The sequence below is a fragment of the Ceratotherium simum genome, chromosome 34 (assembly GCF_057802395.1).
Source record: "Ceratotherium simum simum isolate JZ-2026a chromosome 34, ASM5780239v1, whole genome shotgun sequence".
Classification (NCBI taxonomy): Eukaryota; Metazoa; Chordata; class Mammalia; order Perissodactyla; family Rhinocerotidae; genus Ceratotherium; species Ceratotherium simum.
In genome coordinates this window covers 16,537,143-16,564,916 of record NC_141933.1, presented here as the reverse complement: position 1 = coordinate 16,564,916, position 27,774 = coordinate 16,537,143, and the positions used below count along the sequence as shown (strand labels likewise).

The 27,774-nt window shown below is 54.4% G+C and overlaps 2 protein-coding genes across 2 annotated transcripts in view; one reads left to right on the top strand and one right to left on the bottom strand.

The window, feature by feature from the left end:
• Positions 1 to 4,793, bottom strand: part of SLC43A3 (solute carrier family 43 member 3) — a 38,970-nt gene extending 34,177 nt beyond the window's left edge. The window contains exon 1 of the mRNA XM_004437363.3: positions 4,703 to 4,793. The gene's annotated coding sequence lies outside the window, so the exon portion shown is untranslated. The remainder of the gene's footprint in view (positions 1 to 4,702) is intronic.
• A 5,679-nt stretch (positions 4,794 to 10,472) lies between these two features.
• On the top strand, positions 10,473 to 25,849 carry RTN4RL2 (reticulon 4 receptor like 2). Its single transcript, XM_004437364.3, has 3 exons — positions 10,473 to 10,849; positions 16,642 to 17,123; positions 24,456 to 25,849. The coding sequence occupies exons 1-3, from the start codon at positions 10,819 to 10,821 to the stop codon at positions 25,203 to 25,205; spliced, it is 1,263 nt and encodes a 420-aa protein (XP_004437421.2). The 5' UTR covers positions 10,473 to 10,818; the 3' UTR covers positions 25,206 to 25,849.
• The last annotated feature ends 1,925 nt before the right edge of the window (positions 25,850 to 27,774 follow it).

The window sequence follows — 27,774 nt, the reverse complement described above, 5'->3', positions numbered from 1 at the left end:
CCACAAGGGCTGGTCCAACCACAACATTGCTTATTCATAGGCTGCAACCAGTACAAAACACTGGCGCACAGTAGGAGCTTAATAAATGGGAATTAATTATTGTAGTGGGCAGCCTTCTGAACCTGAGCATCCTCTTTGTCCATTAATGGCTTTGATCTGGATTTGGCTCAGGCAAGACCTGGGGAAGCCCTGAGCCTGGGGCAAGGAGGAGACACAAGGCAGGTCTGAATGCACCCAGCTGGCAGGGGCTGGGAGAGTCCAAAGAAGGGATGTGGCTGAGTGAGTTCAGGCCTCCCAGAATGGATGTGGCTGAAAGGGCAGGAAGTGTTGAGGAAGTAAGACTGGAATGGGAGATTGGGACGGTGGCATAAGATAGTTCTGTTTTTCCTGGAGAGGGTTATACAAGATGAACTTAGGCAACTTTTTTAATATTATTAATGTTTTTTATTTTATTATACATTGAAAAATATAACCAACACATTTTACAGATGATTCCAAGGGAATTCTTGCTTAGGATAATGCTAGAGTAGATATTCAAATGTTTCAAAAGCGAGTTAATTTAAATTTTAAAATTAAGCATCATAGGGGCCGGCCTGGTGGCACAGCTGTTAAGTTCGTGTGCTCCGCTTTGGCAGCCCGGGGTTTGCAGGTTCGGATCCCAGGCACAGATTGACACACGGCTTATCAAGCCATGCTGTGGTGGCATCCCATATAAAGTAGAGGAAGATGGGCACAGATGTTGGCCCACTGCCAATCTTCCTCAGCAAAAAGAGGAGGATTGGCAAGGGATGTTAGCTCACGGCTAATCCTCCTCATACACACACACAAAAATTAAGTATCATAGTACACAATATGTGAGCCACAGTTATCCCAACAATCATGATGGTGGTACATTAACCACTGAAGTTCTTTAAACATTGACATGCAAAGCCAATCATGGAATTCAGCACAAATTCTGGAATCAGACAGCTTGGGTTGAACCCCAGCTCTGCCACTTAACTGCGTAAAGTGAGACAGGAGGGCTAACCTCGCTGGATCACAGGTTCCTAATTTGTAAAATGGGAATCATATTAGTTTTTACTCACAGAGTTGTCGTGAAGATTCAATGAAATCACACGCACGACTCGCTCACCTCCCTGCCTGGAATGTTGTAAACACCCAACAAGTGGGATCACTGTAATTATTATAGCGAGCGTTGGCTAAAGAGTTTGACTTTATTCTATAAGCAGTAAAAGAGGTTTAGTTTTTATAGAACTCATTCCATTGTGAAAACAGTATTTCAACAACGATAATAAGGAAGATTCTAAAACAAAAAGGAAAACCACCCGTCATTCTCCCAACCTTAACTAATTTTCATTTTTGCATATACTTCTCTAGACTTTGTCAACATGAATACTTACTGCTCGAGGTTGCAATCACAGTGTTCATGAAAATTTTATATCCTGCTTTTTCTCAACAAACATGATGTTATAAACAGTTTCCATGCTTCTGCATATTCTTTATAATTATCATTTTGGTGGCTGCATAATATTGCATTGACTAGATTAGCCATGGTTTTCTTAACTATCTCACTGCCTGGAGAAAGGTAGGAGGATAATGCCAGTAGCATGCCTGGAGCTTTTTCCGTCTACTGAATCATGTTCTTAAGATCAATTCCCAGAAGTGAGATTAATGGGTCAAAATGTATCAATATTTTCAAGGCTCTTGTTAGATTTTACTAGATTGTTTCCAGAGCTTTGCACACTGCTTCCAGAGATGTAGGAGCACAGACTTCATCCAACCTTGCCAGCTCTGGGTGACAGTGTTTGTAAATTCTGCTAATTTCATAAGTATGAAACACTATCCTGATTCTGCTTTCATTTCCATCTGTTTGATCACTAACAGCTGAACTGTTTTCCAAATACTTGTTTACTCTCTGCTTATCCTCTTGGGTGAAGTAGTTGTTCACATCCTTCACCTGTTTATCTGTTGAAGTCTTGAGCCTTTTCTTATCAATTTGAGCCCTTTATACATGATTGGTATTTTGGGGGGGGGGGGGGTGAGGAAGATTGGCCCTGAGCCAACACCTGTTGCCAATCTTCCTCTTTTTGCTGGAGGGAGAGTGGCCCTGAGCTAACATCTGTGCCCGTCTTCCTCTATTTTGTATGTGGGATGCCACCACAGCATGGCTTGATGACTGGTATAGGTCCGCACCCAGGGTCTGAACATGTGAACCCCGGGCTGCCGAAGGGGAGCATGCTGAACTTAACCACTGTGCCACCGGGCTAGCCCCTATACTTGATCAGGATTAATCATTTGCCAGCCCGATTTGGCCATTGGAGGCTTCTGAGCAGGAGGGCCCGTGATCAAAACTACACCTTGGGAAGATTAATTTTGAGATTAGTTGAGGAAAATGGGCTGAGAGACAGAGAAATCTGTCAGCAGGCTACTGCAATCAACCCTGTAGCGGGGGCCTGAACTGCTGTGGCAGTGGGAATGGGCAGGAGGGTCCACATCCCCTGTACTAGAGCTGGTGGCTCTTCGCCTTGCCTCGCACAATGCCCCCACGTGTACACACTCTCCCCTGCAAATTCAGTGGCTTCATCCCACAGAATCTGAGAGGAAAGGGATTGTTCTGTCCTGTCCATTCACGGTATAAATGAGAAAAGTGCTGGCCGTGGAGGGTCATGCAGCAAGACGATGCCATAAGCCCCTTCCTTATCTGGTGTCACCAAAGAGGTAGGGGAGGAGTTGGGGAATTAGTGCAAGAGGGAAGGGAATCATCAGAGTCTTTGGCCCCATAATAAGGGTTCCCAGACTAATAGAGTCTAAAGCCACTCATCTAACAGCCACTCTCAGGCAGGGTTTCCCCAATACTTCACCACACCCACTCTCCATCCCAAACTCCCGCCACCCTCTGCTGGACGTCAACAGCACCCGCAGCACCTGGCACTAAGATTGTCTATCAGACCAGGAATCTAACAGGTCAGCAACATGTGCCGAGTGCCTACTCTGGGCCAGGGCTGTGCCAGGTGCACGAAATAAACAAAGTCGAAGAAAACACGGATCCCACACTCAGCAAGTGCACAGTCTAGTGAGAAAGAGAGGCTGTCTTCACCGGGAAGGGAACTCCGGCAGACACAATGGGACCCAACTTTCTAACCAATGGACATCCAGGGAGCCAAAATTCTGACTTTTGGTTAAGACTGGCATGGAGCTTCATGAAAGAAGGAAAGATTCACACAGACTTGGATTCAGAGCCTGGCTCCACCTTTCTAGTCACGCTACCTTTGGTGAAGTCCTGTGGCCTCTGGGCAGGGCTGCCCCTAACATTTGCGGGGCCACAGCCGTACTGCAAGTGGAGGCGCTGGTGCTATAGGCTGGGAGGTTTCTGCCCTGCCCGCAAGGTCCCCCTAGCCTCCCACCACACCAGCGTTCTTCATTTGGGTTCTTCAGAGGAACCTGACATTGGAAATCGAGGTTCAAATTTAGAATGCTCTCACTCCTTAGGGTTCTATACAGAAATACAGCCGTCTCCTCTTCTCCTCCCAAACACAGCTCCATCCCAAACAAGAAGGGGCCTCACCTACACGCATGAGACTATCCCACCCACATGTCTAAGCTCCAATCACACACCCTCCAAACAGCTGCCCCTCGGCCACCCTTGAGCTAGGGGTGCACATGCTGGCAGGAAGGTAGATGGGAAGAGATGCTCACAGAGACCCTGGCAGTAGACTTGGGCCATTTGAGCAAGAGATTCCAGGGTCCTGGATAACCAAGGTGTGGTCTAGATGGGGAATCAGACTCCCAGAGGGCTCATCCCCTTGGTCTCAGGGACTTTTTGCCCCATAGAGGAATGCTGGCTGGAGCAAGACTAAACCCTCTAAAGCATGGGGTCCAGGGCAAGACCCTTCTTCCTCACATCTACAGGCAGTACCACCTCTCAGAGTGTGTTTCTCCATCTGTAAAAAAGCAATATTAATAGACCCTCCCCCATAGAGCTGCTCTGAACGTTAAATGAGCCAATACACATATGTTCGTGACATGAAGTCAGTGGTTAATAAGTGCCAGTTATTATAAATAATGTAAATGGACAGAGACCCTAGAAACTAAGCAGGCAAGGAGGAAGCACCGTCTGACAACCATTGACTTCTAAACTAGTCTAGTTTAGGTTTTCTTCAGTATTTTAGAAAGGACTTGGAAAGGAGCCCTGTCCCCATCCGGCCAGGCACAGTGGAACACAGAGCTCACTGTGGGAAAGGTTTTGGGTGACAAGTGCACACCTGCCCCCTCCCCCCAAAGTATGCATGCAGTCACTGACAGGCTCAGCGGCAGGCCTGGTAGCCAACAGCAGGGCTGAGGAGCCCAGACTGGGGCCTAGGGGAATCCCTAGAAATTCTGATTTCCCCCTGAGGCTCTCATCACACTCTCAGGGCTGAGAAGGTGGGGGCAGCATGGGATCCAGCTGTGAGGCTCCATTTTCGGTAGCTTCCAATTCTGGAGCCCTTTGGGTGTTCTGAGACCCAATTTCCAATGCGGAGTGGGGGAGTTCCCCACAGCAACAGACAATTCTCAGATACCAGCAGGGCGTCTTACAATTCAACTCAATTCTGATACTATCTACACAGAGATAGCAGCAGATTCCACAGGTTAAAGGTTCAGTCCTACAAGACTGCCCCTTTACTCCCCACTTTAGATGCCAGTCACAAACCCAGGTTGTTACCTGTGCTTCTGACCCACCAGCTACAGGTGGGAGGTTCCAACGACCCCCTCTTTGGACTTCAGACTCCAATCACAAATCCAAGTTGTTACCTGTGATAAATAAATGAAAAGCAATAGGATATATTAGAGTATATGAGGAAGCCATTTGGTTTAAAACTAGTTCAGCCTGACCTTGTCCAAAAGGCCGTGACATGGCCTGTTGAGCATGCATTGTACATCTGCTTTAAACATTTACAATGTCCCAAAGACCAGAATGATGCCCTTAAAGATAGGGATGTAGCTTCCCCGTGCATATCGGCATTTCCTTAAGAATAAGCATCTCTTCCTAGAAACTAAGGATTAATTTGGGACCTGCTGTGCTCACCTTGTGGCCACTGACCTGCCGTGCCAGCTAAGCATCTCATGACAGCAGTAAAAGAGATATTCCTATCATATGTGATATATGCTCTTTGTTCCAAGACAGCATATAACCACTCTGTACACCCCACTTCTTGGGTGTGCTTCCTTCCTTGGGGAAGGAAGGCCCCAGGCTATTGTCCTCAGACCTAGCTCATAATAAATTCACCCCAAATTTTGATTTATAGATTGATTATGGATTATTTGAGTTGACACCTATACTTCTGACCAACCGGCCATAAATCAAATGTTCCCACGACCTTCACTCAGGTTTGATTAGTTTGCTAAGGCAGCTCACAGAACTCACAGAAACATTATATTTACTAGATCATCAGTTTATTATAAAAGCATATAACTCCTTTTATGAGACGGAAGAGATGCGTAGCGTAAAGTATGGGGGAAAGGGCGGAGCTTCCATGCCCTCTCCAGGCGAACCAGTCTCCCCGCATCTCCACGTGTTCACAAACCTGGAAGCTTTCTGAACACTGTCCCTTTGGGGTTTTACAGAAGCTTAATTACATAGGCATGCTTGATTAAATCATTGGCCATTGGTGATTGAACTCAATCTCCAGACCCTCTCCCCTCCCTGGAGGTCAGGTGGTGGGATTGAAAGTTCCAACCCTCTAATCACATGGTTGGTTCTTCTGGCAACCAGGCCCCACCCTTAGGTGCTTCCAAAAGTCACCTCATTCACATAACAAAATACACCTTTATCACTCTCCACACTTAGGAAATTCCAAGGGTTTGGGGAGCTGTGAGCCAGGAACTGTGGACAAAGACTAAATATATAAGAGAAATATATTTTGATCATCTGAATGACCAAATATATATTTCTTACAAATCACATTATTGCACAGAGCCACAGAGAAACAAAGATGCACGAAGTCATGGCTTTGTAAGACTTTCAAGAGCCTCGAGTCCAAGATGTTCCTTTCAATGACAGGGAGCCGGAGCCCAGAGAGGAGAGAGGTCTGGCCCAGGTCACACAGCCATGGAGGCAGAGCCCAGGCTAGAACTGAAGACTTCTAATTCAGGTCAGGATTGAATTAGATTGAATTGCTAGCTTTCTGCCACTAGACTACAACACCTATTTCTGCCGGTTTTTGTTAGGCTAAAAGAGAAAATTAATAATATTATCAGCATTTGTTGAGCACAGGGTCAGGTACTCTGTCAGCTTCTTTCACGCTTTATCTCACTTAATCCTCAAGCAACCCTTTGAGCTGGGAACTAATATTGCCTCCCTCCCATTTTCTGGATGAGAAAACCGAGGCTTAGAAAAGGTAAGCACCTTGCCCAAGGTCACCTAGCTAAGGGAGCGGCAGAGCCAGGGCATAAACCTGTCAAAGCCTGTGCTCTTGACCATTGAGCCACCCCACCTCGTACGCTAACTGCCAAACATCCCACTCAGTGAGGTAGACAAATAGGTGGAGAAAAGAACCAGAGGGGCCGGCCCCGTGGCTTAGCGGTTAAGTGCGCGCGCTCTGCTACTGGCGGCCCCGGGTTCGGATCCCGGGCGCGCACCAACATACGGCTTCTCCAGCCATGCTGAGGCCGCCTCCCACATACAGCAACCAGAAGGATGTGCAGCTATGACATACAACTATCTCTGGGGGCTTTGGGGGAAAAAAAAAGAGGAGGATTGGCAATGGATGTTAGCTCAGAGCCGGTCTTCCTCAGCAAAAAGAGGAGGATTAGCATGGATGTTAGCTCAGGGCTGATCTTCTTCACCAAAAAAAAAAAAAGACAAGAACCAGGGGATTTCTGTGGACTCACTAGGTGGGGTCCCCTAGAGGAAAGATGGGCCTAGAGGGGGCTGGCCTGGTGGCACAAGTGATTAAGTGCACGTGCTCCGCTGCGGCAGCTCCAGGTTCGCTGGTTCAGATCCCAGGCGTGCACTGACGCACTGCTTGTCGAGCCATGCTGTGGCGGCATCCCATATAAAGTAGAGGAAGATGGGCACAAATGTTAGCCCAGGGCCAGTCTTCCTCAGCAAAAAAGAGGAGGACTGGCAACAGCTGTTAGCTCAGGGCTGATCTTCCTCACAAAAAAAAAAAAAGAGGGGCCTCGAGTGTCTCTCTTAGAGCACCGATGCTCATAGAGAAAGTCAAGACTCCTCTAGTTCGTGCCAATATCCTGCTTCTTCTACATGACCTCCTTTCCAAAACCTACTGTTCACACGACAGAGCCTCCCCCTTCTCACAGAAAATCCATCCTTCAGCCCATTTCCAGAGATCCCTGGCTTCCCTGGGGGCTGCAGATCCGCCTATAGCCACCAGAGGGCAGGCCAGCTCTGTGGCCAAGTACTGAGGACCCAGTACCCGCCCCAGAGCTTGGCCAAGTGTCCAGCCAGGGATGGAACTAGATGACCCATAGCATAGCCCTCAGTTGCACTTTGCCATCAGCTTACTCTCTCAGATCTCAAAACAGCTAACCGCAGAATCTCAACTCATGTTCAGACATGGCATCTGATTCTACTGGGATAAAGATCTTAAGAATCACCACCAAAACAGCAATGACAACAGCTACCACCACAGACAGCGGTCACAGCTTCATAATACTAAGCACTTTCTCATACCTTGAGTGGCTGGAGATTTACTGAAGCCTTTATGGGAGAGTGGTATATTCCCACTGTACAGATGAGGAAACTGAGGCACCAGGAAAGGGAGTAACTTGCTTAGGGTCACTTAGAGGACCCTGGTCTTCAGACTCCAGGGAGAGCTGTTTCCAATTCCCTGCCTGTCTGGAGGTGGGGGTGGGGGTGGGGGGACTGCAAATGTGCACAGGGAGAAGAACAAGGGGTCAGCATGCTCTACAGGGAAAACCAAATGCATTGTGTACTTCCTGCAAACTGAGACCAGCCGTCCACCCACAGGCCATCCACCCATCCAAAAGGGATCATTGAGCACCTGCTGGAACACAAAGCTGGACGAGAGGAGTTTCCTGCCCTCACAAAGCTGGCAGTCCAGTGGGGGAAAGGGGTGAGTCGGCCGATAACTATAGGAAGCCGACAGCTGTATAATGGGGTAGGAGCAGAGTCGTTTGTGACCGTCTAGGCACACCCAAGTTTGGGGTGTCTTTTGGGGCTCCCAGGCTTGAAGGAGAGGCATGGAGCCAAGGATTATTGGCGGGGGCACCCCTTCCCTGCAGCTCACTCCAGGATGGGGGTTCCCCTCCCAGCTTCGGGTGCCCGCCTGTGTTGGGGGCCCGGGGTCCACCCACCCCTCTCAGAGGAGCGCGGGCCCAGGGAGCCGATGACAGCACACCTGAGTCAGCCCGCCGCCCACCCGCCCCTCAGCGTCTGTCTCCGCATCTTGTGATATTTCCCTCCCCGGGAGCCAGCCCCACTGCGCTCCGGAGGCAGCTCGGCAAACAAATCCAGCGACAGATTGTGCCGCGGCTCATTCCGGGGAAGGACGCCAAATCCCACCCTGCTACCCCCAACACTCCCTCCCCGCCGCCCCCTCCAGGCCCTCCTCCCAGGCGCGGGTCCTCAGCAGGGTGGGTCCGGGGAAACGCAGGGCCTATTCCTGCCTTCTAGAGATGGGAGGGGCACGGGAGCCCCAGAGACGCCCCTTTCCGCTCCCACTTCACCTGAACACGAGAGGGGCGGGAGAGGAAATTTAGGTGCCAAGAGAGGGCCTAGGAGCCCGGGAACGGCAGAAGATGGAACCAACAAGTGGGCGCCCGAGCGTCCGGGTGCAAGTGGGCTGTGAGCCTGCTAATGAAAGAGGGTGGAAAGGAAGACAGAGACAAGGAAAGAGAGACACGAGACACAGAGATGGAGAGACAAGGAGGCAAGGAGCCACAAGGACAGAAGGGAAGTGACAGAGACACGGAGAAACAGTGAGAGAGACCGAGAAGATGGTGGCAGAAAGAGACAGATGCATAAAGGGAGGAGACAACAGGGAGAGAGGAAGGAAGGGAGGGAGGGAGGAGAGAAAGGAGGGAGAGAACAGAGGGACGGAGACCATAAAATATGAATAAGAGTGGGGGGAGAAAATGAGAGAAATCGAATGAGAACGAGGGAAAAATGAGAGACTATTGGACGGAGCAGAGAAGGAACGGGAAAAGAAACCAGCATTTACAAAGCGTCGACTGTATGCCAGGCTCTGGACTCTGGCACAGATAGGAGAGGAGGAGCCAGAGAGCGAGCCGGCGGGGCCAGGGGTTCCTTTTCTTTGCTGCGGGGAGCGGCCGCCCCGGGCTCCTGGGCTCCGGCGGGCCGGGTCCCGCTGCGCGCAGATGGTCCTGGCACCGGCCGTTGCGCGCCGCTCCCGCAGCTCCAACCCCGCCAGCGCCGCTCCCCTCAGGGCCCCGCGCCTATCCCGATCCCGGGCAGCTCCCTAGGGCCGGATGCCCGGCGCCCTGGGCCAGGTCAAAGCCAGGGTAGACAACGTCGCCGCCTTTGTAAGGAGACGCTTAGGTCGCGGGTCTGCTGGTATCGCCCCGAACGCGGCCACGACGGGCGCGAGGGGCCCAGATGAGATCAGAATGCACCCGTCCTTAAAAGGAGGTAGAAGCTCGCGTGAGGCCAACGGTCTCCTCTCCACCTTTGAGTCCTCCCCTATCCCACCGCGGGAGGTGAGAAATCCCCTTTAGAACACATCACACATACACATAAAATTGCACACACTCGCACGCGCACCCGAACTTGCACCCGCTCGCAAATGCATTAAGGGGCATACACACACCTGGGCACATAGACCCTGGCCACCCATCCCCAAGCTCGCTCGTGCCAAACTCTCGCACAGCCTCACATTTCCCATCAGCGCAGACACGCACGCTGGCGGGCACTCAGCGGCTCACCCATTCGCACACTCACGTGCCCCCCGCTTCCCCGGGCCCATATAAAAGGTAGCTTGCAAGCAGAGTCACACCTGCACAAGCGTCCTTGCGCGCGCGTGCACGCTCCTATGCACTCGATCTTGCACACACAAAGTTGCACGTACTATTCTTATAGTTGTACACACTCCGGGCTTGGGGTCTGGGACCGAAAGCGAAAGTGGAATCTTGGAACTCTACCGGGAGAGAGAAACATTGGAAGCCCGGACATTGGTGCTGGGGACGCGGCAAGGAGGGGGAAGCGACCCGGGAGCCCTTCTCCTCCGGGAAAGTTGGGAGGAGGGAACTGGCCAAGCCCGCGGGGTTCCCTGCACTACCGTACCCCCTCAGGATGGAAGTTCCTTAGAAGCGAGGCTCCAAGAAGGGGATCGAACACAGTGCTCCGGGTCCCGCAAGGATGGGGGGGGGCCGGGATGGAGGGGGCTACAAAGCCGTTTCCGCCTCCTAGTGGCCAGGAAAGGGTTAAGTCAGCAAGCTAGGAAGTGAGGGAGGAGCCAGCGAGTGCGGGAAGGAGGGCGGGTGGTTGGGAAGAGCATCCTCGCTGTCCCCACTCTCCCTCGGCGAGCAGCCGGGGCGCACGGACCGACGGACTGACGGACTAGCGCCTGCCTGCGCTGCTGGGGCGCGCCGGCACCGGGCGTGGACGGCCAGCTCCAGCCCTCCCCGCCCCGTCGCGCCCCGCCCCGTCGGGGCCGATGGCTCCTCCCGAGGCCCGGAGCCCAGGGGGCGCAGGGTAGAGCGCCGCGATCGGGCCACACAGCCCGGGGACTCCCGGGCCCTCCCGGAGCCCCGCGGAGTCCCCGCCGTCCATCTGGCGGGCTCAGGGAGCGAGTGGGATTGCCTCCCCCCGCCGCCCCCTCCCCTGAGCGTCGAGACAAGATGCGGCCCGGCCTCAGGCGCCTGCTGCAAGGTAGGAACCCCAGCCCGCGGGAGGGCGGAGGGCATCCTGGGGAGGGGAGCCGGGCGCACCCTCCCCCAGGGCGCGAGAGTGGGGCGCTTGTGAGGGTCAGGGTACCCTGGGGAGGGGGAAAAGCTTAGCCCAGAGGACCCCACCCCCGCCCCCAGGGCTGCCGGCTGGAGGAGCGCACCCAGCTCGGAGCCTGCCGGGATGTGCGGGGAGCTCGTGACCGAGGGGGGGACGCAGGGGCAGTCGGACCGGCCCTGAGCGGGGAGGGAGGCTCAGGTTCCGCTGTCCCGGCTCCATCTGCTCCGGGGGACGCTGAGGACTCCGGCCGGCTGGGGAAGCGCCGACTCAGCAACTCATTGTGCCCCGTGCCTCAGCACTTTCCAGTCACCTGGGAGGACAAGGGATGTGGGTAGGGGCCTGTCTGGGAGCATAGGGGGCGCAGAGGGAAATCCAAATGTCCCTCCCTGGTAGGACAGATGGAGGGCGCTGGAAAGGGGATAGTTCCACGGATTGAATGACAGCCACGGGTGTGGGACAGAGATTGGGGGAGGGGTGGGGAAGGGGTCCGAGGGAGCTGGGGAGGAAGGGGCAGTCAATGATGGAGAAAGTGGTTAGGAGAAGGAGGGAGACAAGGAGGAGGAGCAGTAAAGCTTAGACGGGAAAAGCATGGAGGGAAGTGGGACCCGGGTGAGGACAGAGGAAGAGGGAAGGAGAGGGGAGACCAGATTAGGGAGGGGTGGAGAGAAGACTAGGGACAGGGACCCAGAATCTGGGGGTGAGGGTACTGGGAAAGAGCATCAGGGCAGCGACCCTGGGACCTGGAAGGAAAGGGGAGAGGGAAGATCAGAAACCAGAGGAGGAAAGGGATGGTGGATAGAGATGGGGTGTCAAGACAGGGGAAGAGGGGCAAGGATGAACACTAGGGTTGGGGGCTGGGAACCAGAGATGGGAGAAGGGCTGGGGGTTGATCAGGATGGGGATGGGGGCTGCAAAGGAAGGAAAGGGAGACAGAAGAGAAAGGGGTGGGAGAGAGGAATGGGGGGGGGGTGCTGCCCAGGGATAAGACAAAGAGGCTTCTGGTAACGACTTCCACGACTTCCACGTGGGAAGCCCTCCATTCCCAAAGCTCCTGCCTGTCACATCTCTTTCTCAGGGAGTGGCCGGTGCGCCAGACCCAGAGCTCTGAGCTCAGGGCCTTGGATGGTGGCTGTGAGGGGGAGAGGGTGAGGATATTCGAGTGGGGTGGCAGCCTCCAAGGGTGGGCACCCTGGCTGGCTCCCTGCTGCCATTTATATCTCCGGGCCTCGTCGTCGGAACCTGCCGCCGCCACCGCGGTGGCTGCTTATTTTGGGGTGTTACATTCTGGCAGAGTGAGAAGCTGTTTGCAGCAGCTCTAAACCTCGTCAGTGCCTCCCCAGGCCCCTGCGTCACTGGCATCACCACCACCTCCATTCTGCTCCTGGGCTCCCACCTTCTCAGCCCCTGCCCCCTCAGCATCTGCCCAGCAGGCCCCAGCCCTGCCCCAGCCCTTTAGGTGTGGAGCTGTTGCTTCTGGGACCCTGTGCCCCTCCTTCAGAGCCAGAGGCCTTGATTTCCTCTCCGGAGAGCACCTTTTCTGAAGGCCACTCTTCACCAGCCACTCTGCCCTGTGGGTTGGCCCCCTGGCTCCCGCCCTCTACCCTGGCTCCATCTGCCTCTTCCTCAAATTCCTTCTTTCACAGAGGCCTCTGGACTAAAGGGTGGCTCCAGGGGTGAGAACTTTGTTCGTGAGCCTTGGTACTCAGGGTGATATCCCAGAGTCCTTGATAATGGGCCCTCGATGAATGGATACTTTTTGGCTGTGGGCACCTCAGCCTTCCGGGATCGATACGGTGTTCCGGCCTCTCTCCTCTCCCTCCCCTGGTCAGTTCTGGCCACATCTTCTGGACACTGGTCATCTCCTCTTGACTCCCAAACAGGCCGCCCCCTAGAGCAGCCACAACCCGGAGCCCAGGAGAGAAAAGTTGCAGAAAGCCTGGGTCCCTTCCTGACCCTGAACAGCCAAACAGACCCAGCATCATGGCTGGCCCAGCCCTGTGCACCTGGGCACAATTTCTGTCCTCCCTGTACCTTGAGGGCAGCGTCTCTCACACTCAGAGGTGGTTTCCATGGATGATGTGAGGTCTCTCAAAGAAAGGTCAGAGAGTCCCTTCAGATACATGCTTGTCCAATCTGGGTTCCAACTTGTACTAGCTGCATGACCTGAGGCAACTCATTTCTGTTTCTGAGCCTCCCTCCCATTATCTGCAAATTGGGGTCCATAATATTGATCCCACAGGGATTATGTTGTGCTGTAGTCTATGCATAAAGACATGTACAAATACAGTGCTTGGCACACAGTAGGTGCTTAATAACAGATGGTTTCTGCCTGTCCCTGCTCTACACTCCTCTGCATCTCTAGCCATCACCTCTGACTTTAGAAAAAAGGAAGAGGAAGGAGAGAGGATGGGATGAGCAGAGAGGCTGGGGAAGGCTGTTAGAATGGGCTTTCCTCGGCCCATATAATAGTGGGGACATGGAATAAAGGCTCTGAGAAAGATACTGAAGGCAGACTGTCAGAGATTCAGGTCAGGAGGCCTGAGCTGCTCACTCAGAAACTGACCCTTCCCCTCTCCAGCCCTCAATGGCGTCACCTGTGAAATAAGGGGTTTGCTCTTGATGGCCGCTGAGGTACTCCCCCCTTCCAGCTCTGACATTCTGTGCACCTTGCCCCGGTCTTTGCCAGGGATTCACAGAATGGGGGCTGGGAGTGGAACTGTGGTCCTTGGGGAGAGAGGGAGGACACGGGCTGGGAGCGAAGGAGTGATGGTGAAGAGCTGTGAGAAGCAGGGGGTGGGGAGGGGACCGTGGCGAGAAGGAAAAGGGCACACGCTGGGCAGGGACCAGAGGGCGGAGGAGGGAGAGAAAGGCACAGCTCACCAGCCCCCGCTGCCTCTGCCCAGGAGCGCTCCAGCCAGGCCTGGGGGCAGAGAAAGCCAGAGCCCCCCACCGTCCCCTCCTCCTCGCCTCCAGTGAGAGCCGCAGCCTGAATTATGGATGAGGCTCCTTGGGTTACAGCTGCTTTGCACGGCGGCGGCGAGGGCCAGAAATGGCAACAGAGTCACTGTTACGCGGCAGCTGTCACGGAGGGGCCCCTGCAGGGAGCACCATCTCCGGCTTGGGGAGGTGGGCCATGGTAGGGGGAGATGTGGGGGCAAGAGGGAGGGGGTGTGGTGAAAGACAAGAGGAGTCCCCTAATGTGGGCAAGTAAGGGGCCAGGGAATTGTGGGTAAGAGGGATGAACCAGGGGGCCCTTGCCAGCCCCTACTAGGCTGGGCTTCCAGGCTGGAAGAGACTGTCACCAGGGGATTGGCCCCTGACTCTGGAGCATTCTGGGATTGCCTGTCCTTCCCTCTGTCTCTCCTGGGTACCAGTCAGCCCTAGAGGCTGGGGGAAGAGCTCTGTAATCCTCCAGGGTTCACACTCCTGTGAGCTTGTGGATAGAGGGTGGGATTAATGGATCAGAGAAGGATTTGGCTTCCTCTGGTGTCAAGTCCTTGGGGAAGGGAGCTCAGAGGGTGACTCTGCCAGGAAGGGAAGTGCCCTGGCCCTGCATCAGAAGTGTCCTTTCTGGTCCTTGCCCTGTCAACCACTTTGCTGTGTGACCTTGGGCAAGTCACCTGCCCTCGCTGAGCCCCACTTGTCACCTCAGTAGAACAAGAGCTTGAATCAGGTGAACCTGGTGGACCTTTCCAGCTCTGAATCTCCTGTTCTAAGCCCCAAACTTTAGCCCTCCTGAAACCCACCCAGGGTTCCCTAATGTGCTCCGCCCCCCACCCCTGCCTGCTTCGGATGAGGGGTGAGAGACACGCTCCTCCACCCCACGTGGCTCTGAAAAACTCAGGAGGAGAAAGTAATCGTGAAACGCCGCACGGAGGAGGGGTGAGAAGGGCCGAGAAACGCGGAGGTGGTGTGAACGAATGGAACAGCAGCCGCTGTGTCACTGAGTATTACATCACACCCAGCCTACACACGCACGGGGCCGGCACTCACACACACGCGGAGGACGGCCGGCACACGTTCGCACGCACCACACCGGCGCCGCGGCTACGGGGGTCCCGGGCGCTCACCGTGGGGCCTGGTCGGCGTTGAGGGGTGCCCAAAATCGAGGAGCACGCGGGAGCAACGCACACGACGGGCGCGGGGTCCCCCACCCTGCTCTTGTGTGTTCCCCCACGGGACACGGGAGCATCCATGACGTCCACACCCAGGGCCTGTCGGTGCCATGTGCACACCCCGGGCTCAGCATCACCTCATGTAGTGAGAGCCCCGCTCACACCATCACCAAAATCACACACACACATATTTACACACTTGCAGTCACACACACCAACCTCCGGAGCAGGAGGCATCATTTAAAGTCAGGGGACCCCTCAGGCTCTCCCCAGTCTCTGAACCCCGGGGATCCCCAGGATCTCAGGTCCTTGCGCCGAGGACCGGGTCTTCCTCCCGGCTGCCTTCGCAGGCCTGGCACATTGCTTGAAACAGAAGGTGCTCAGTCGATGTGTGCCCAGGGAATGACCGGCTGATTTGGGGGGTGCAGGCTTCCCCTTTCCCCCAGGCAGATCTGCCAAAAGAGAATCCCAGGAAATCTGGGGTCATGATAAAGGGTAGAGGTCAAGCTAATTCGGACCCAGAACTTGATGAGCTGCAGTCACGGCAAGAGGGCGAGCTGACAGGGGTGGGGGCAGGGCCCTGCACCCCTGCTATGGCACAGGGACACAGGGGCCTAGACATGACCCTTTAGCCCCCAGGCCCTTGGCCCTCCCTGGGCCTGCCTCCATCTGTATCATAAGAAGGCTGGACCATAGCCAACCTTCAAAAGTTACTTTGAAAAAAAAAATTTTTGAAGTGACTTTGAATGAGAAGAGCTTGGGGTGTAAAATGCAGATTCCCAGGCTTTCGTCCAGGAATTCGGCTTCTGCACAGGCAGGGCCAAGGAAGCTGCACTCTCTCCGGGACCCCTGGCTGATTCTGTTGCTGGGGGCTGGCGGCCCCAGTTAGAGCCCCCTTTGCCCCCTGGTCCCTAAGGGCCTTCCAGCGTGGAGAGGCTCGGGTTCTTCCAGGGTGAAAGCTGCAGGAAGGTGAGGGAGGAGGGCTGGGGTCACCAGTGGGCTCAGCAAGGCCAGACCCCAGGGCAGTCATAGGGCCATTCTGCATGGGCCTTAGATTCACATAGGGTCTCAATTTGGCTCCAGCCCTTCTCAAATGGGGGTGATTTTGTTCCCCAGGGGACATCTGGCAATGTCTGGAGACACTGGGGGGGGGGGCGTGTTAATGGCATCTAGTGGGTAGAGGACAGGGATGCTGCTAAACACCCTACACAGGACATCAGTCAGGACAGCCCCCCACAACAAAGAATTCCTGGCCCAACTCTCAACATCGAGGCTGAGAAGCTCTGACAGTTAACATAGGGAAACCTACTATAGTGAAAACAGGAATGAAAGAAGACGGTCACTCATCAAACAACTTTCAACATTGTCACAGTGCTTTCTACAACGTCCTCTCGGCATTTCTCTATTTTTTAATATACCAGGAGCCTCCAAAAGCAGAAGTGGCCAGGGCCTCCTGCATCTGCGAGGTTGCACCTAGAACCTCCAGACCTAAGAGCGCCAGGCTCCAGGCCGTTCCGGGTGGGCGGGCAGGCCCCCCGCTGGCACTCATCCCTCACAGTCCGTCCAGAGCTCCAAAGTGTCTTCCCCTCCCTCTCCCCGCAGGTCCCGCCTCGGCCTGCCTCCTGCTGCTGCTCCTGGCCCTGCCCCCAGCGGCCCCCAGCTGCCCCATGCTCTGTACCTGCTACTCGTCCCCGCCCACCGTGAGCTGCCAGGCCAACAACTTCTCCTCGGTGCCGCTGTCCCTGCCGCCCAGCACGCAGCGACTCTTCCTGCAGAACAACCTCATCCGCACGCTGCGGCCCGGCACCTTTGGGCCCAACCTGCTCACCCTGTGGCTCTTCTCCAACAACCTGTCCACCATCTACCCGGGCACCTTCCGCCACCTGCAGGCCCTGGAGGAGCTGGACCTGGGCGACAACCGGCACCTGCGCTCTCTAGAGCCCGACACCTTCCAGGGCCTGGAGCGCCTGCAGTCTCTGCATCTCTACCGCTGCCAGCTCAGCAGCCTGCCCGGCAACATCTTCCGCGGCCTGGTCAGCCTGCAGTACCTCTACCTCCAGGAGAACAGCCTGCTCCACCTACAGGTGAGCCTGCCCCCCCAACACACGTGTGTGTGCGCGCACGCGCGCACACACACACACAGTCCTCTTCTGCGTTCCTCTCTCCCCCAGCCTCTTGGCTCCTCTGTCCCCACTGCAACTGGTGCAACTGGTGGCCTCTGTCCCCAGGCCACCATGCCTGCCTCAGCATCTCAGCGTCTCTCTCTATGTCTCTGTCCCTTTTCTGAGTTTCCCCCACACACACACTTTCTCTAGGGGCTTTTCTTTCTTTTGTCTCTTCTATCTTCCTCTGTCTGTCTGTCTACGCCTGTTCGGGTCTCTTGCTGCCTCTCTGTCACTAACTCCCCATCCCCTCATCTGTCTCCCTCTGCCTCTGCCTCTCTGTCTGTCTATCCCTTTCCGTCCCTCTCTGTCTCACCGACTTGCCTCCTCCATCTGTCTTCTTCTGCCTCTTCTGTCTGTCTCCCTTCACACGCCCACTCCACACACACACCCCCATGTCTGTCTGGGTGTGTGTATGTGTCTCTTTCTGTGATCTCTCCTTCGCCCCTTATTTGCCTTCGGGGGACTCTGCCTTCCCCAGGCACCCCAGCCCAGAGGCCTTTGTGGCTGCTTCTCTCACCCACCCCCACGCCCTTCTACATCACAGGAGGTGGAGCGAGAGCGCAGAGCCACTGCAACTGGTGTCCCATAGAAGGTTCTGCCTCTCTCCAACTCGCTGTGTAATGGGACCAGGGGAAACCCTACTCCTTCTAGATTCCTGTCCCCCTAACCTGTCATCTCAGTGCAAAGGAAGAAGAAAAAAAAGGGAAAAGAGCTATTAAGGAGCTGGAAAATGTATGCTCTGAAAACGGAAAGGAATACCAGTAATTGCTATTTATTGTTATTATTATTGATCTAAATATTGTTTATTGTTGTTCTTATGCTGACTGTTTGACAGTCAAATCCTCCCATTCTATTTCCCCAGGAAGCAATAACATACCCTCCAAACCACTCTGGGAGAAAATGCTCCCTGGCTACACAGCCTCTGGCTGAAAGGGGGCAAAGATATCCAAATTCTCCCCTCTCCCCACATAAACCTGGAAGGCACTTCCTTCTCTCAACCCCGGGCTGGTGCCTAACTGGTCACCAATATGATAATTTGAAAATCAGGTCACAGTTGATGTTGCTAATGATAACAATAGTAATAATAACTTAACAAACACTTATTGAGCACCCACTATGAATTAGGTGCTGAGAATACAGCTTTGAATAAAACAGACAAAGCTCCCTGCCTTCACAGAGATAGCATCCTAGTGGGAGAGAGAGACAGAAGTAAAATACCTGGTATATTGGGAAACTATGCCGTATTTTGTTATTATTATTGCATACACAATGATAATAACAGCACCCACCACAACTTAGCAGGCACACTATGTGTCAGCCACTGTGCTAAGGACTTTACAGGTGTCAACTCTGCCACTCATAAGTGTCTCACATTTTTTTAACCTTCCTAAACCTCAGTTTTTCCATCTGTAAAATGGGGGTAGCAACAGCACCCATCTCCTCTGGATTTTTAAGCGTTAAGTGCATGAATAATTTGTAAAGCATTCAGAATGGTGCTTGGCATACGGTGAGCACTATATAAATGCTTGTTAAAACCCTATTTTAAAAAAAGAAGCAAGCTTCATTTAGCATCGGTCTCGGCAAAATAGCCCATCTTGGACCCCATCCTGGAGATTTGGGTCAACTTCAAGGATTATCCTGAGGCCATGGGTGGGTCCCACAACATCCCCTCTCTTTTCCTTTTTTTCTTTTTTTTTTTCAGTGAGGAAGATTGGCCCTGAGCTAACATCTGTGCCAATCTTCCTCTATTTTGTATATGGGATGCCACCACAGCATGGCTTGAGGAGCAGTGTGTAGGTCTGCACCCGGGATCTGAACCCACTAACCCCAGGCTGCTGAAGTGGTGCCTGCGAACTTAACCACTACGCCACCGGGCCGGCCCCCCTCCCTTTTCTTTTCTTCCTATATTTGCCCAGCACCTCCCGGTTTACAAAGTGCACTCAGCCCCCTCATCTCATTTTACAGTGCTGTCGGGAGACTGTCTGCGCCTTCTTACAGATAAGGAAACTGAAGCCCGGGGTCCCAAAGACTTTGCGGATACAAGGCCTTTAAACATGAAGTGTGACTGGGGGCTGATGTGTTGCCATCATCACATTGAAACTCACAACAGCCCGCAGTAGGGACAGTTAAGGGGAAGAGCAACATCGAACGAAGTTTCTGAGGCCACATAACCAGGAATTGCTGGTGGTACTTGAGCCTGCGTGGTCTGACGAGGTTTCAGCCGAGTTTCATCACTCAGAACTCTCCACGAGGGTCTGTCTGGGCGCAGGAGGGTGGTACTCAGAAGCACAGCAGTGCGGGCTCAATTTGAAAGCACACACTGTGGAGTCACCAGACCCAAGTTCAAATCCTGCCCCCATATGACTTTGGACAAATGGCTTAACCTCTCTCCATCTCCATTTCCTCATCTATAAGACGGCGATCATGATAGTTCCTAATAATAATACTTATCTAAGAAGTTTAGTAAGCATTACAACTTAGCACATGGCCATTGCTCAGTATATGGGCACCATCATTGTTATTATTGTTATTACTACTGGTCGTACCACAATTACTCCCACTGAGACCCTGGCCTCCTCACCAATATATATTAGTTGTTCAGAATGAGGAATCTGGGGCCTGAGTTTGAATCCCTGCTCTGCTATTTTCTGACATTTAACTTTAGGCAAGTTGCCTCCTCTCTCTGAACCTCAGTTTCCTCATCTTTAAAATGGGAATAATAAGGGCCGGCCTGGTGGTCCCACATACAAAATAGAGGAAGACTGGCACAGATGTTAGCTCAGGGCCAATCTTCCTCACCAAAAAAAAAAAAAAAAAAACAGAGGGAATAATGAAATAATACCTTCCACAAAGAATGGCTGTAAAGAGTTAGCATATATAAAGCACATGTCATTATGACCTGATCTTTCATCGATTCTCAGGCCACGAACAGCAGTTAGGATGTGGGCTCAGGAAAGGCCTGGGCAAAAGGGACTTTGAGTGGACGCTGGGGTCTTCCGAGAGGGGAAATGTTTGTTCTGCACACCCCTGACATGAATGGTACAGGGCATCATGGGAAGGAAGCATCTTCACACCTGGTCATTTATAGGGGAGAAACAAAGAGACAGGCTCTGCTGTGAACTGCCTGGCGGAACTCCAGGCTGGGAGATGCCCCAGGCAGCTGAGGAAACATGTGGGCTGGGGTGAGATCCACAGAATGCAGGTGTGAGCCAAGATGGAGCCCAGCCTGCCCCGAGAGGGGCGCTCTGGAGGAAGCCAGAGGGACCAGAGCTTTTCAGGGTAAGGAAAGTGGAAAGGAAGTGGGGTGGGGTGGAGAGTCTCACGGACTGCCTGCCATCTGCCAGACACTCTGCCAGGGAGATGCATTCATCAACGCACATTTATTGAGTATCCACTCCATGCCAGGCAGTGTTCTGGGTGCCAGGGATTCAGAAGTGAACAAACACAGGGTCCCCACTCTCCCGGAGCTTATTTCCTACTAGAGTAGAACCAGATGATAGAGACACCCGTTCTGTCTTTTCATCATACAGCAGCCTGCGTGGTGTATAACAGCAATCTTTGCACTCAGGCAGATCTGAGTTTGAATCCCAGCCCCACCTCTGATTTGCTCTGTGGCTTTGAACAAGTTACTTAACCACTCTGAGCCTCAATGGACCCATCCATAAAATGGAGAAAATGACCTGTACCTCGGGGGTTTGTTGTGAGGATAAAAGAGATGCTACTTGAAAGGGCTTCAGCCTGATGTCTGGTTCAGAGTAAGCAACATTTCCCCATCTAACAGCTGAGGGCACTGAGGCTCAGCGAAGTCAAGGCACCAGTCCAAGGTCACCCAGCTAGTCAGGAGCACAGCTAGAATTGGCCTAAGTGTGTCTGACTCCTGGGTGCAGCTGTTCAGAGCCCTGTCTCCGGAGGCCATGTCCGCTTTCCACTACACATAGCTGTTGAACCCTAGGCAAGTCACTTGCCTTCTCTGAGCCTCCCTCTCTCCTAGTCTCCGAAAGGGGATTAATAATATGAGCTGCCTCATAGGGTTGTGATGATTAGGTTACCACATGGGATCCGTGTAGCACAGAACTTGGCACATGGTGAGAGCTCCGTAAGTCAGCTGCTCAACGATGCTGACGTGCATGATGACGAGGATGCCCAGCATAGATTGAGTGGGGGTGCCTGGCACAGCAGAGACACTCAATACAGCTTTGTTGAATGAATGAGGTACATTCCAGGACTCGCTTACTCATAAATATCAGATGAGGATGGGATCTTGAGGATCAACTCTCTCAAGTCCCTTGTTTCACAGATGATAAAACTGAAGCTCAGAGAGGTGCCTGGAGCTACCCAAGGTCACAGAGCCCAGCAGCTGATTTAATTCGTGCCAGAGACTGGAGCTGGGAGTGGGAAGGAGGCAAGGTTAAGAATAGGATGCTGTCCAGGGGAAGGGCGGGGGGGGAGGGGCAGGGATGCTGCATTGAGATTCCAAATGGATGCAGAGAGCTGTGAACTGGCCGGGGGAGGTGAGGGAACTGTGGTTTTCGAAATGGAAGAGGATGATTTTAGCAGACGCTCTCAGCCCAGAGGGAGGGGGCGATAGGGAGGGTGGTGGGGGAGGGCAAGGGCTGTGAAAGTCAAGAGCTTATTAATGCACAGAGAATGGTTTTAAGGGTGGAGAAAGGAAGGACCGGATTTGAGAGCTGCAGCTGAGGAAGTGCCAGTGGGATCTGGCAACAGCTTGGATGGGGGGAAGGGGGAATGGACCCCCAGGCTGAGGCTCAGAGAGGAGAGGGGCAGGACTTCTGCACAGGGAAGAAAGGGAAGGAGAGGAGGTTGGAATCAAGGAATTCTGTTGCCCAAAAATTGGGGCTGTGGGTCAAAGGCGCCTGAATTCCCTAGGGTCTCTGAACCTGGGGTCTTCCCTTCTTGACCTCCTGGAGTCCCCAAAGTGCCCACTGCCTCTGCTCCCTCTATCCACGGCCCCACCACCACCACCACATCGATCCCCTGACCATGTATTTCTGAGTGTGCCCTAGTCTTGCTGACACTCCATAAAAAAGAGAAACCCAAATTAGGTGTTTGAGTGGAAGGGATTCAGAGCCCACTGGATGGGCCAGGAAAGAAGGACAAGGGTACCAGGCCAGGTTGGGCCAGGCTGAGGGGTGCAGGGAGCCTGCTGGAGACCTGAATTGGGCATGGACCGGGCAGCAGTGGGTAGAGAGCGCTAGTGTCAGAGGCAGCCGAGAAGGTTGAGGGGACGGATCTCAATGTGGCCAAGAGGAGGGTTCTTGGCAGGCTCAGTTCCTGTAGCGGAGAGGGCGGAAGCCAGATGGGAGGGGGCGAGAACACGCAGGAGCTCAGGAAGGTGGAGGCTGTGGGTGTAGGCTGGGAGTCAATGCCCTCCTCCCACCTGAGAGCCTCCCATTGGGCTCCTGGGTGGGGTGGGGGGGCTCACCTCCCCAGACAGGGAAGGATGGGAGAGCCACAGCCAGGAAACAGGACCCCAGGGTGAGCTGGCCTGAGCAGAGAGGATGCTCATGTCCCTGAGAACCAGACCTGGGCCTGCTGACCACGGTGATGTCCTGCCTGAAAGGGGAGGACCTCAGTACTGGGGTTCTGGTCCCCTCTGGCAAGCCTTTCATCTCTCTGGATCTCGGGGCTCTCCTCTGTAAAAAGTGGGCTGGGCTGGTGGACCCCAAAGCACTAACTCCCAGTCTGGCTGATCATCACCAATACCTTAGCTAGCTGGTTAAAATGCAGAGGCCAGCCCCCTCCCCCACACCTGCACCCCCATTAATTCTGAACCACAGTTCAAGGTCCTTCCAGCACTAACATGGCCTGATCTGGGGACTCCCCAGCCCCAGGTGGGTGGGACAGCCCCTCTAAGGGGGGCAGTAATGCAGGGCAGCAGGCTTCCCTCCCTCCCCTTCTGCCTCTGGGGAGTGGAGCTGACACTTGGTCCCCTTAATAGCCCAGCCTAGTAGCAGAACTTTTGGGCCCCAGGAAGCTCCTCTGTTAGAGGAAAAGGGATGGGACCTAACTCTAACTGAAACCCTATCGTCATAAGGATCCCCATTTATGGATGGTGGTCTATATGCCCACCGAGTACTGTATCCTTACAGCATGATCTCATCTAACCCTCCCTCAGCCTGCTGAGGAGGCTGTTCTCCAAGTTATACACACTGAGGAAACTGAGGCTCGATGAGGCTAAATAACTTGCCCAAAGTAACGCAGCTGGGAAGAAGGCAAGCTGGATTGGAAACCCGGGGATCTGACTCCTGAGCCTGTGGGCTTTGCATTGGACCGAATCCCAGCATGCCAGGCACGGTGCCCATCTGATCTTTATGTGGATTGTCTGCTTTAATCCTCAGAACAAACCCACGAGGCGGTGCACTCATCCCCATTTTATAGATGACGAAACAGGCTTAGGGAGATTACTGGCTTGGCCAAGTTGACAATAATGGCTAACCCGTAGAATGCCAACCACATGGAAACCTTCTTCTAAGCACCTTAATACATATTGTTTCATTTAATCTCCACGCTTGGGCCAGCCCCGTGGCTTAGCGGTTAAGTGCGCGCGCTCCGCTGCTGGCAGCCTGGGTTCGGATCCTGGGCGCACACCAACACACTGCTTCTCGGGCCATACTGAGGCCGCATCCCACATACAGCAACTAGAAGGATGTGCAGCTATGACATACAACTATCTACTGGGGCTTTGGGGGGAAAATAAATAAATAAATAAAATCTTTAATCTCCACGCTTTACAGACGAAGAAAGTGAGTCACCGAAGTACCATGACTTGCCCAAAGTGGCAGTCAGTTAATGCTACATCCAGAATTTGAAGTCAGGAAATCCGGCTCCCCAGTCTGCGTGCTTAACCAAACCCGAGGTTCTCATTCTTCAAGCGTGATCCTCCTACCAGCAGCATTAGCATCTCCTGGGAACTGATAAAGACATGCAGATTCTCAGGCCCCACCCCAGACCTGGTGAATCAGGAGCTCTAGGGGCAGCGCCCAGGGACCTGGAGGGGATTCTGATGCATCCTAAAGTTTAAAAACCACTGACCTCAACTATATTGCTTTTCCCACATTAACCTCGAAGTAGGTTAGAGGAGGCAGGATTCGAACCCAGGACCGTAAGAATTAAAACATCAAATCCTTTCTATTCTACAGCGCTCCGCTTCCTTCCTCTCCTCCAGGCCCGGAGGAGAAATCCCCACCCGTCTCAGGACCACTCTCTTCTTCTCTCCCCACCCCTCCCCAGGATGACCTGTTCGCGGACCTGGCCAACCTGAGCCACCTCTTCCTCCACGGGAACCGCCTACGGCTGCTCACCGAGCACGTGTTCCGCGGCCTGGGCAGCCTGGACCGGCTGCTGCTGCACGGGAACCGGCTGCAGGGCGTGCACCGCGCGGCCTTCCGCGGCCTCAGCCGCCTCACCATCCTCTACTTGTTCAACAACAGCCTGGCCTCGCTGCCGGGCGAGGCGCTCGCCGACCTGCCGGCGCTCGAGTTCCTGCGGCTCAACGCCAACCCCTGGGCGTGCGACTGCCGCGCGCGGCCGCTCTGGGCCTGGTTCCAGCGCGCGCGCGTGTCCAGCTCCGACGTGACCTGCGCCACCCCCCCTGAGCGCGCGGGCCGGGACCTGCGCGCCCTCCGCGAGGCCGACTTCCAGGCGTGCCCGCCGGCGGCGCCCACGCGGCCGGGCAGCCGCGCCCGCGGCAACAGCTCCTCCAATCATCTGTACGGGGTGGCCGAGGCCGGGGCGCCCCCCGTCGACCCCTCCACCCTCTACCGAGACCTGCCCGCCGAAGACCCGCGGGGGCGCCAGGGCGGGGACGCGCCCACGGAGGACGACTACTGGGGGGGCTACGGGGGCGAGGACCAGCGAGGGGAGCAGACGTGCCCCGGTGCTGCCTGCCAGGCGCCCCCGGATTCTCGCAGCCCTGCGCTCTCCGCTGGGCTCCCCACCCCTCTGCTTTGCCTCTTGCTTCTGGCGCCCCACCACCTCTGACTGCGGCGCTGAGACTGTAGAGGCCAGTGTGCTCCCTCCATCCCCCATCCCCCATCCCCAGCTGCGGCTTTGGCCCAGTCCCCGCCCCTGGCCTAGCTGCCTTCCTTTCCCCTCCGGCTCCTCTCTGTCTTCCCCTGGGACCAGGCCGCCGCGCCCTGCTTCCTGGGCTGCTGGCCTATGGCAGCCCCAGGAGGGCGTGTCTGGTGGCTATGCCCTGTTCTCTTCAATTCTGGCCATTGACTCGTTCCCATCCCAAGGCTGGGGTGGGGCACCCCAGGCAGCCGCTGACCCCCTTCTCCCAGTGCCCCCAGTGGACTGGAGAGGGGCTTTTGTCTGCAGAGCATCTTCCACCAGCAGAGCCTTTGGAAGCTCCCAAGAAGGGAGCCCCGCCCAGGAGCCCTTTGGAGGGATGCCTCAGTGGGGCCGGGCTAACCCTAGGACCCTGCTTCTCCTAGCCCCCCTCAGCCTCCCGACACTGGAGGAATACTTTTCTCCTAAGTCTACTCTGGACACTTTTTAGGGTGCCTGGAGAGAACTTCCCTCTCCACCACGGCCCCTGTGTGGTGAAGATCAACAGAAGTTGTTTGGGGAAAAAAAAAAAATTTATTAAAAAATTCTATTATTTTATCTTCTTCTGTAAGATTTGTTGGCTGAGCACCTGAAAAATGGGAAGGGGGCTTAGAACCAAAAGAATTTCAAGGCCCGGAGGGTTAGAGGAAGGGTAGCCATCCTGTGCCATCCAAATGCTTCTTGCTGGTTGGAGGGGGTGTGCTGCTCCCCTGTGACAAAAAGCTGAAGCCTGAGGAAGAGGAATGTGCCCCTGGGTCCCAGGCAAGCCAAGGGTGTGTGCTGATGGCACCTCACCTCCTCATTTGTCCAGAAGAAGCAGCCACAGCCCACCCTGAGTTGTCTGGCACCTCAGGAGCTAAGCCTGGGGAAGGTCTCCAGTCTGGCTAATGGCTCCCTCCCAGGAAAAAAGAGCAGTTCCCACCTTCCCCTTAAAGAGGGAGTAACACAGACATCTATGTCACAGCCAGCACAAACATGGCTTTGGGCAAATCTGAAAAAGGCACCTCCTCCTCAGGGAAACCCAGCCTCATGCCAGAGCAAACACCTTAGAAGCAGAGCCTAAGGCTGGGTTTCAGCTCACACTTGCCCCCTCGGCTGAGTGCCCTCGTGCAGTGTACAGCCTGCACAGCTGTACACAGCAACCCTGTAGACAAACAGTCTCTTTCCCTTGGCTCCTACGAGGTAGAAGTCATCAGGGATGGACCAGGTCAGAGAAGCAGTTCTCCAAGCAGGTTAGAGGAGAGACCAGTGGGGCTAGGGTGATCAGAGGGACAAGAATCCCAAGTTGGGGCGCCTTTCTGGTTTGAGGTATGATCAGAAGCTTCATCTTTCTGGTGTGTGGAGGAGAGGCTGGGGAAAGGAAAGAGCTGGGCTAAGAAGGACTTGGGATGGGGGTTGGGGGTGAAGCTCATCAGACAGAAGCAATTGGGGAGAAGCTGATGGTTTAAATTTAGGATTAAGAATCTAACTTGGGATGTGGAAATGGAAAGACAGAGGAGACCCGGATGCCAGGCTCAAGTAGGAGGGATGCTGAGATTCTGTGACTCTAGCCAGGCAAATCAGAAGGATGGCAAGAAGAGGAGGCAGAGACTGGAAGGGGTCGACACTGAAGGCCTGAGGCAGGTGGACTTTGGTGGGAGGGGCAGTGGATAGTGAGAGCAGCTAGCTGGTTAGGAAGCTGGGGAGCTGAGTCTGGGGTCTCCCAGGGGCCTGTGCCAGGCTGGCTTTGAGGAGGCTAATGAGTAGGACTAAGGGACCAGCCAGGCAAGAGCTCTGCTGGAGGAGAGACTGCTGGGGCCTGGGTAGGGGAGTGAGGATGCTGGTAAATCAGAAGCATGCTGTCCAGGTCACAGAATTATCGTTGTGAAATATTCATGGGCCTTCGGTCCAGATGCTATTTCAGAACAGTGAAAGCAAGGGGAGTGTGTGAGCCTCAGGAAGAAGCTACAGCAAAGCCGCTTCCCACCACCCCCGCCCCCACAAGCCCAGACAGACCCACGGACGCCCATCACGTGCACACCCACGCTCACACGCTCTCTCGCACACACTCACACAGAGCGGAGCTACAGAGCACGTGCAGGCACGCCAACACCCACGGGTCCCGCAAACAGGCAGAGGCACCCCAAATATGGATATGCAGGCATGGCCACTCAAACAGGACCCCGCACAGAGACCACCTCCAGAGATCTCACACGCACGGACCCCCAGCATCTCCAAACGACTCAGATTTACAGTCTTGAGCCGCACACCCTGAAATAGGAGGGAGGTTCTAAGGCAATCTAGTCCAACCACCACCATTGCTCTGATGGGGAAACTGAGGCCCAAAGAGGGGAAGGGACTTGTCCAAGACTCCCCATCTCTAAAGGAAACAAAACTCATTCACCTCCTGCATTTTATGAGTGCCCACATTCTGCATTCTCTTGTCTGCCAGACATCCAGCCTAGTTATAGTTAACTCCTCCCTTTCTCTAATCTATATCTACTCACTTACCCACTCCCCC

Excerpts from the sequence above, each read along its gene's own strand:
- RTN4RL2 (XM_004437364.3), top strand. The coding sequence starts at position 10,819 with ATGCGGCCCGGCCTCAGGCGCCTGCTGCAAG. Across the intron at positions 10,850-16,641 it reads CCTCAGGCGCCTGCTGCAAG|GTCCCGCCTCGGCCTGCCTC; the intron begins GTAGGAACCCCA and ends CTCTCCCCGCAG. Across the intron at positions 17,124-24,455 it reads ACAGCCTGCTCCACCTACAG|GATGACCTGTTCGCGGACCT; the intron begins GTGAGCCTGCCC and ends ACCCCTCCCCAG.